Source organism: Gossypium raimondii, chromosome 12 (assembly GCF_025698545.1).
Source record: "Gossypium raimondii isolate GPD5lz chromosome 12, ASM2569854v1, whole genome shotgun sequence".
Lineage (NCBI taxonomy): Eukaryota > Viridiplantae > Streptophyta > Magnoliopsida > Malvales > Malvaceae > Gossypium > Gossypium raimondii.
Window position 1 is genome coordinate 49,726,222 of NC_068576.1, and position 9,700 is coordinate 49,735,921.

Consider the following 9,700-nt stretch of genomic DNA (forward strand, 5'->3'; position numbering starts at 1 on the left):
CCTCATTTTCTAAAACCATTTGAACTAGGGTTTTATCACTCAAATCTAATAATTCATTATAAGACATAAATTACTAATTCAAAATTTTTTAAACCATATTTGACTCGTAAATATTAAATAATAAAATTTATGAGCTTACTCGCCAGATTTGGTGGCCTCGAACCACTATTTCGGACATCACTAAAAATCGGGCTGTTACATAAAGTACATGAATTAATCTTAAAATTTAAAAAAGTATAGGGGTCTCTTACAAATTTTAACAAAAACATATAACTTTACGTATAACAAAGGTTAAAATATACCATAAGTCCTTATACTTTTTAAAAGTTTAGAATTTAGCATATGTACTTTTATTTTTAGGAATTTAGTCACTCTACGTTTTAGATTTCAAAATATAAGTATTTTATACCTCCGCACGAATGAAGACACATGACAAGACAAAAAGCCTCCCGAAAGCCACCTAACGGATGAACTCCACCAACTACCAATTGGAAGGTCGCTAGAAACCTCACCTCCCGTCTTAACCACCCAAACATGTGAGAGGTCGACCATTCGCTCCTCCAAGCTCTTGACCTTTTGTTAAGAACATGATCTTCTTAGTAACCTTCGACTCTCCACCCTACCTGGGTGAATCGGCCTTCGTCATCACCATCATATCCTCCTCCTCATTCCTTGTTGTATCACAGTATCAACAAAATCTAACTGTTGACACTGTTAAATTTTTTTCATTAAATTTGTTGGTGTAACATTTTGAAATAATAATAAAAACTCACTTGATAGCATGTAATTGAAAAAATGATGTTATAATTAACTTGAATTTAACAAAAATTAATAGTATCAACAGTTGCGCATGGATTTTGAAATTTGAAAAAGTAGAGGAACTAAATTTCTGAAAATAAAAGTAATGGGATCAAATTTCAAGTTTTTGAAGAGTACAAGTATTTATGGCAGATTTTAACCTAAAACAGATGATTGTTGCTGCTTTTGATGGGGCTTTCATGACCTTGGACTTAAATCCCTGAAATCCATCTCTCTGAGGCGGATAAACCCAGACGAAAACTAGCCTCTGATAGTTTGAGCCCAATTGTTTCACTGATCTTTTTAATTTTTAGTTTCGCACTCTTGAAACCCAAATCGAAACGCTATTAGAAAACTGATTCTTACATCAAAAAAGCAGCTTTGGCAAACAGTTGACCCTGAGCGTGCAAAACCGGAATCGAAATTAAAGGGGCAGCAAAAAAACCACTGCCATAGCAGTTTTGCAGGATTTCTGGGATTCCAACACAAGCACAAAATTTGGGTCTTCAGAGAAGAACAGAAAGATCAACAATGGAGGTGGAATTGAAAGAGATGCTTGATGATCTATTGTCTCTAAGGCAATCTTTGTCTGATCCTTCTCTTCATGCTTCAATTGACAAGGTACATTTTCATCAATCTAAAATTACATGCAGGCATGTCTACTAGTATTTGGTTTAATGAGAAGTATCTTTTAGACCATTGGGGGGATCTAGAAAGTTCGCAGCTTTATTGTGTTTTGTTCTTGTTGAATTGTGAATAATGGGATTCATTTCGGGTCTGGGTTGATCTTTGTCGATCTATCAGTTGTCTCGTCTGCTACATTTTATGTTTTAATTGGGTTCTTTGAGGGTTCCTTTTTTCAGTTAATTTGCTAATTTGTGTATGTGAATAACTTATTCATGCATTTTATGTTATCTACCAATGAAGATTGGTAATGTAGTGTCTGTGTTATTTTCAAGGATGACTAGATTCTATTAGGCAGAGTTGAATTAATGTTTCTGTGATGAAGAATTTGTTTATAACATGCAGGAAAACTTGAAAAATTGTAGTTATGAGTGAAAAATTGTAGTTATGAAGATAGAAAAAGTTGTATTTAGCAATGTTTGAGCCTTTTATTTTGGTTCTAACTTGTTTATACCTGTTCCAGCTGCAATTGCGTGTTGATCGTCTTACTCATCTTGCTAAGTCTGTACCTGTTCGACGATCAAAAGTCAAGGTTTTCATTTCATGTACTTTTTCCTTGACAATTTTTTGCCAGTTCCTTTTCTGCATATTTTTCTGGTTATGGTTTATGGTTGTGATACTAATGCATATCTAATCAAATCTGGTGGCAGGATATGAGTGCTGAGGTGGTTGATAGCAATCCCTATAGTAGGCTCATGGCACTTCAAAGAATGGGTATCGTGGAGAACTATGAAAGGATCCGGGAGTTCTCAGTTGCCGTAGTTGTATGTATTTTATCTTCTGCTTGCTAGATCCCTTTTCAATAAAGCCTTGCCTAGCACATACTCTCAGTTCCATCATTTTACTCTAGATTGACAGTTCTTATTTCCTGATTCAGTTGTCATTGATAATCTTCTTGAACTTGCAGGGTATTGGTGGTGTTGGCAGTGTTGCAGCTGAGATGCTGACAAGGTGCGGCATTGGTCGACTTTTGTTGTATGATTATGATAAAGTGGAGTTGGCTAACATGAATAGGCTATTCTTTCGCCCAGATCAGGTGAGTATACATGCCCTTTCCTAACTGTTTTGTTTTGTCTTCTAGTTGGAAAATGACATGTTCTATTAAATGTTAAGCCAAAGATTCCCTAAAAATAATAAAACATTATCGAAGTACCACTAATTGTTTTTGCTGCAGCTACATTTTTTGCATTGATAAAGACAGAAGCTTGTTTCTGTACCTTTATATGAATAATCTGATTTCCAAATTTCTTTTGGTTAAGGTTGGTATGACAAAGACTGATGCTGCTGTTCAGACCCTTTCAGATATCAATCCTGATGTTGTGCTTGAGGTAAGTGCCTTTTTTTCCACTCCCTTTATTTAGTAATGTTTTATGGGTAAAAGCATTAAGCATGTGCTTGGTTAATTTTTTTAGAGCTATACGCTGAATATCACTTCCGTACAAGGATTTGAAACCTTTATGTCAAGCTTAAAGAATAAAACATTTCGCCCAAGTAAGGAAGGTAGCGGAGTGGATCTTGTTTTAAGTTGTGTAGACAATTACGAAGCAAGGATGGTGGTCAACCAGGTTATCATGACTTTTACACTAAACATGCTTGTTTTTCTTTTGGATCTAAGTTAATAGGTGCTGAGTTTGATGACCTCCTTATATATGAACTGTTTTTGATTTCTTTTTAAAACATACAGGCTTGCAATGAGTTGAATCAGGCATGGATGGAGTCTGGTAAGAACTTATTTTTCATTAGCTACTAGTAATCAAGTTAATTTAATTCAATGGTAGTTAAGAAATGCCTTCTATTATTTTTAGTTTTTCAATTGGATCACAAAGTTTCCTTTTGAAAGATGCTTGTAATCCTGTGAAATTGATAGACTTCCTCATTAAATGGTTAAACTACAAGATTTTGAAGGATGCATATGGAGTTTTGACTCTAATTAATTCAATATTCGTATAATGAAAAAAAAGATTATGAGTATACTTGGACTTATCATTGACACATGTATGATAACTACAGTGTAATTCCTCTTCATGTGTCAATTTGAACTTTTAGTGGTTTGCATACCATGTGTTTATCCATATTGCACTTCTGCGGAGAATATTCTGAGAAGATTCCAAGTAAAGATATAAAAGGTTTTATTGGATTGCCCATCCGCTGCTTCTGATTACTGAAGAGAGGAAATTTTTGGACAGGTGTATCTGAGGATGCAGTTTCAGGTCATATACAGTTGCTGATTCCGGGAGAAACTGCTTGTTTTGCATGTGCACCTCCTTTGGTACATTCATCCATTAATCTAAGATATTAGCTTAATGTGGATGTGAAATAATAAGAATGTGAAAAGTCAGTATGCTGTTTATTCCTTTATATAGGTTGTAGCATCTGGAGTGGATGAACGAACACTCAAGCGTGAAGGGGTTTGTGCCGCATCTTTGCCAACTACCATGGTAAGGCTTTTCATTTTTAGCAGCATCCTTTGGCTTTTTCTCATTTGTAGTATGCATGCCTGCATGCATGTGCATATGAACATATAGACATGAATTCATCAACCTATACATATAGGTACAAATATAAGACATGATTGTTTCTGTCTATACTCACATATACACACGTACACATATACATATATCAATGCATCAAGGCTTGCATGTCAATATGTGCATGCCTGTGTACTTTTTATGCCATGCATGGATATGTGCTGCAAATGTACTTTGTTCATCCATTTGGTACCTAAATCATTAAATTGAATTTAGCATATGTATCAGCAATAATCATTAATTTGTCAATATTACTGTTTGGTACCTAAAATAATTTTTTTCCGTGCTTTTCCTAACATCCAGTATGTGAACTAACTTATCAGGGAGTTGTTGCTGGGCTTCTAGTCCAAAATACGCTAAAGTTCTTGTTGGGATTTGGACACGTTTCTCCCTACTTGGTAAATCCTACATTAGCTCTTCCTCCCATTTCTGTATACAGTGTCTGTTGTTTAATTATTTGCTTTATGTGAGGTGTTCTTACCAGATTATTAATGGCTTCTTGCAATCGCCTTTGGTTTATGATAGATTTTGGCTTCATTGCTTGATTGTAGGGGTACAATTCTCTTAAAGACTTCTTCCCAACAATGACAATGAAGCCAAATCCCCAATGTTCAAATGCTGCCTGTCTGGAGCAGCAGGTAAGAGAAAGAGATTTCTCTGTCTTTCTGGTCACTTGGGTTTTCTTCTGATGATGGAATGGATTATTGTTTTGCAGAAAGAATACATTCTTGCAAAGCCAGCCAGGGATGCTGCAGCTAAAGCCAAGATGGAGGCTGAAGCTGCTGCCGCTGCCGCAGCAGGAGATATGCCACTCCATGTTGATAATGAGTGGAACATAAGGTAGAAATCACAACACTGGGAGATGGACCAGTGCATGTTACACAACCTTCAGTTCAGATTCTGAAAACTAATACTCTTTGTTTTGGGTTTTCATTGTTATATGGTTCCGACATTTGACTGGATTTGCAAATTTATATAAATGATTTACTGACGTATTTCTTATGATGTTAAAAGAATAAAATATGTTATAGATTGTTTTGCATATATTCTGTTCATGGATCATATCATTATATGGTTTTACTTCGGGAGGTTAACCAGCTTATGTATTTTGTCTTGTTTTGCAGCATTGTCGATGATAATGAGCCTGCAAAGAGTATATGTGGCACAAGTTCAGGTGTATTTCTTTTTTATGTTCTCTATTTTGAACATTCTTCCAGTTTTCTTCTTCTTCTTTTTCTTTTTCTTCTTTTTGCTGATTTTCTTTTATATATGATTGCATTATCTGCTCATAAAGTTTTAAATATATGAATAGAGTTTTAGAGGTCTCCTATACAAAAATTTTGAGAAGAATTGCCATCTTATTCCAGTTGCCTTTTAATCCATTGATCTCCTTAGTGTTATCAAGGTGTGCACCTAGGCACACCTGCACCTTAGCATTATACAACAAAAGCACTTCGGACCCTTTTAGGGGAGGCCAATTTGATGAGGTGCATGCCTAGTGCTCCTAGGTGTGCTTTTTTGCAAGACAATAGGTGTAAATAAGCTGCCTGATTGAATTTCTCTTTTAAAATCATCTATTTTTTTCACTTTTTTTTTTATCATTTGATATATCTTTACTAGGAAGAAAGGGATAATACAGTTAATCCTCTTTTTAATATTTTCATTTGTCTACCGATATTTTGAATGTTATATACAGATGTTTGTTATACACCTATAATAGCATTTAAGGTTTAGATCATATTTGAATTTTTTTAATTTTCAAATTTTAAAAACTATATATTAATTATTAATTAGTGAGATTTAGATCATATTTTTAATAAAATTCACAAATGTAAATTTATTTATTAAAGACTATTATGATTAATATATTTTATTTATGTAAAATTTAAACATTTTATTGAAATAAGATCGTAACTAAAATTTATGATTTTGTTTTACTTAGGAATAGAACTAAATTTACTAAAATTTGAGGCGAGAAGCTATTATAGAAAACTAATTTATAGAAAACTAATTTAGTAAAAGTGTACTTCATAGTTTATGGTGGTTGTTATAGAGGGTAACAATAAACCATAAAAAATCAGTTCTACTACAAACTTAGCTGATATAATAAAATGTTGTTATAGAAGGTAGTTGTTGTAGATAGAGTTGATTGTATCAACTTTATACTTTGCAATATTTGAGCATTCAACAAAAAATAGTGACTGTAAGAAAATCATGCATCTTAACCAATAAAACAATTGCATAGTATATGGTTGTTGTTGTTGTTGTTGTTATTAAGGATACCAATAAAACATAAATCAGTTCTACTACAAACTTGGCTGTTCTAATGAAATGTTGTCAGAGTATGGGCTGTTATAGATAGGGTTAATTGTATCAAACTCTATACTTTGCAATATTTGAGCATTCAACAAACAGTTACCATAAGAAAAATATGCGTATTGACTGATAAAAGAATTGCATGTTTTGTAGATAAACTAGACCGCACTTTAGAGTTCATTATAATGTTAAGCTTGATATATATGTGTCTGTGCATGTACACAAACTTACAAAAACTTGCACTACGTATTGTGCTTTACTTCACTGGGCAAGTGCTTCTCTTGTGCTTTGTGGCTAAGTCAATATAAGTGTTCTAGTGCCTAGAGTGCGCACATTGTGCCCTTGACAACACTAGATCTCTTAAACATTGGAATTTTGACTGTTAAAAGGGAAGTTTCCATACCAAAAAAAAAACTGTTTTAGTTGCTTAGCGCAACCTAATAGCCGGTAGCATGCAGTTGTGACCCTATAAGGATTAAGCCTCCAAAGAATCTCATTGGGGGACTGGTTTTCTTCTACATTCAGCATGACTGCAGAGTCGTTAAATGTAAAACTGCAACCACTTCACACTATGGTGCCCTTAGGTTAATTTTATACCTTTCTGAAAAGTGTAACTTATTTGATTGTTGCTTTGGAGTTACCTTGAAGTTTTAAAGCGTCTCATTTGCTTGTTATATTGTTCTGTCATTTCCCTAAGCTACTTTTCTCTCCATTCATTCAGATGCGCTTCCAGAAGGTCTCACTCGTGAGCTCCCAAGTGCCGATGAATTTCAAAAGCCCCAGGCATCTGGAGCCACAGATTCCGCTATTGATGACCTTGAAGATCTGCGGCGGCAACTTGAGGCTCTGAACGCTGCATAACGTCCCAACATAACTTATAGTTGAGAGATAGGTGACTTCTTTGGCAAATTAGGAACACTCCTAGAGTTCATCGTTTGTTACCATTGAGGGGGAAATGCAGCAGTTCTTGGGGTTCAACATTCAAGCAAAAATGATCCAGCCATTCCCAAAAATTTTATACATTATAGGGTTTGAACAATTTTTCTTTCATTTAACAGATACAGACAATGCCCAAAACTTTGGATCATGCAATGATCTCAAATGAGCATATTCTTGTTGGAAATACATATGTATTCAATTATCATCTCGAATCTGAAAGACATAAATAGTGACTGTTACGGTGTGTTACAGTTACAACAGCGAACGTCTTGAGGCAAGATATAAAAAGAAGCGACAATCTTGTTTGTCAAGATGAAAACTGAGACACGAATCTAAAACTACAGCTCCATGAACTTGAGTAAAATTTGGTCCATCTGTGGCTGATGTTTTCTGACCTGCAAAGAAAATACAGATTCGTTTAAGGAACTTAAACACAAATAAAGAAAATCTTACGGAAAACTGAATAAGATAAATCATGTGAAGACATTTTTGTGCTGAAAAACTACCAGCCCTTGATAGCTTTACTGAGTAAAGCTAATATCATTGTTATCATCGAACAATGGACGAAGGATTACCTTAACACCAGCCATTGATAGCAGCTTGTGCGAAGCAACATATGCTGTGTCTGTATTCAGTCTTTTTTCTATAAAATATATGACTTCTGAGACACCTGACTGCATTATAGCCAAATTCATAGGTGGTAAACCACAATGCGGATGAAAAAGAGCAAAACGACGAGTCTTTATTTACTAGCAACCATAAAATTAGTATCAAACCTGAATGATTATCTTTGCACATTCATTGCAAGGAAACATGGTCACGTAAAGCCTCTGCAAAATTTTACAACAACATGGAAGATCCTCTCAGTGCCATTACTGGTGAACCTTTACAGGGAAACCAATTGGAAACTTGTAGTAGCAGGAACTTGTAAGAAAAACCAGAAGAAAATACTAGTAAAATTATAAAATTTTGATACTGTGCTTTAACTTGGGGTCTATTAAATTTCAAATCATGCATGTTTTCAAGCATCCTCGGTTCGTGCATTCAGTGAGGCGATAGAGCGTTTGAGTAACTGACCTGGCCAGCTGCGGATGCATGATTTGTATTCAAGATAGCATTGACTTCAGCATGACAAACATACCTACAATAGAACATTCAAAATAAGTATCGGACCTGAGTATTAAGAACGCATTCAATCATCGCAACAACGATTTTCGATTTGATAAAAGCAGCTGCAACTAACTCATCCCAAAGGTTCAGGGCACACAATATGATTAATGCACTAGATGAATGACCATGAATAACGAATACAGAGAGAAACATAAGTAACAATATTAAGCCATCAGTTGCAAATCAGGATGAGTAAGAGCTAAAGAAAACATGGTACTCACGGATACTTTGTCTCCAATGGATCCCCAGATTTGGACATCTGAGATATCATTAAAAGCACAAATTTATTAAATGGACTATGCCTTGAAAATGTTGGAACTTGGAAGTTTATTCATTGATAACATATATCAAACCTTTGCCCAAGGAAGCTGGTCATCAGAACAACCTCTTGGAAACCCATTATAGCCAATGCCTGAACAAAGTTAAGAAAAAAAACATCCATAAACTATGCTGCCTAGTATTTGCTAAATTTAAAGATTGAAATTCAAGCAAAAAACTTACCAAGTATTATACCATTTTGACTCACCAAGCATGCACCAACCTGAAAAACCAATACAAATATTAAAATCAAACGTCTCAATTTTATCTTATCCAGAAGTTAGATATTCAAACAAATAAACAAGCCAGTTGCAAAATTAAGCACTATGGATAGCTGCGATTATATATAATTTAATGGAAAAATGAAACCTTTTAACCTAAAATCATGACCTGCCTGTTTGGGTCTTTGGATCTCTTAGCGGATAAAAAAGCAATTGCCATAAAATAATCATCCCATGACAAATATCTGAAACACAAACAAAAATAACCCTTTAAAGAAAGATTAGATTTTTAACCAAGAATACGAAATTCAAGCGAATATTTTACTAACCCTTTGCGTTTTGAAGGATCGAAAGGATCCTGAGAAGAGCGTTGCTTTGAAACGTCGCCGTTTGCAGACGAATTGATTCGAGAAGACGGTTTAATAGGGTTGGAGAAGAATGTATAGTAAGCAAAAGCAGAGGCTAAAGCCCCAAAGATAGTGGCCGTTGAGACCAGAGCAACATCGCGGCAGTTCATGAGGGAAAGGGGACAAAGGGGTTGTTCCTTGGAGGAAAATGCCAGAAAATCTACTGGGATTTTTTTACTTCCTTTAGAAAATGTTAGTACTTTCTTCGGGTTAAAGAGCTGAGCTGCTGGGAAAATAGCGGGAAAGCTGAGGAAGGGCGGGAGAGTGCATCGCACGTGCGCTTCAGAGTAAGTCGGTATTCAAATCTTTTATTCCAATA

General features: G+C 35.0%; 2 protein-coding genes across 3 annotated transcripts; one reads left to right on the forward strand and one right to left on the reverse strand.

Moving 5' to 3' along the window:
- Window positions 1-1,040: 1,040 nt before the first annotated feature.
- On the forward strand, window positions 1,041-7,470 carry LOC105764790 (ubiquitin-like modifier-activating enzyme 5). 2 transcript variants are annotated; one of them, XM_052625475.1, is made up of 14 exons: window positions 1,041-1,419; window positions 1,946-2,027; window positions 2,133-2,246; window positions 2,390-2,518; window positions 2,742-2,810; window positions 2,895-3,047; window positions 3,167-3,203; window positions 3,669-3,751; window positions 3,846-3,920; window positions 4,334-4,408; window positions 4,562-4,648; window positions 4,726-4,850; window positions 5,135-5,184; window positions 7,048-7,470. In XM_052625475.1, exons 1-14 carry the CDS (start codon window positions 1,403-1,405, stop codon window positions 7,185-7,187), a joined length of 1,236 nt encoding a protein of 411 aa, XP_052481435.1. In that variant the 5' UTR covers window positions 1,041-1,402; the 3' UTR covers window positions 7,188-7,470. The 2 variants fall into 2 exon arrangements, with proteins under 2 accessions (XP_052481435.1, XP_012439001.1); XM_012583547.2 differs by having other exon boundaries at window positions 1,045-1,419; window positions 1,946-2,014.
- On the reverse strand, window positions 7,330-9,700 carry LOC105764791 (uncharacterized). Its single transcript, XM_012583548.2, has 9 exons — window positions 9,304-9,700; window positions 9,144-9,219; window positions 8,937-8,976; window positions 8,789-8,847; window positions 8,657-8,694; window positions 8,343-8,406; window positions 8,042-8,095; window positions 7,841-7,939; window positions 7,330-7,660 (listed from the first exon to the last, which is right to left on the reverse strand). Exons 1-9 carry the CDS (start codon window positions 9,489-9,491, stop codon window positions 7,604-7,606), a joined length of 675 nt encoding a protein of 224 aa, XP_012439002.1. The 5' UTR covers window positions 9,492-9,700; the 3' UTR covers window positions 7,330-7,603.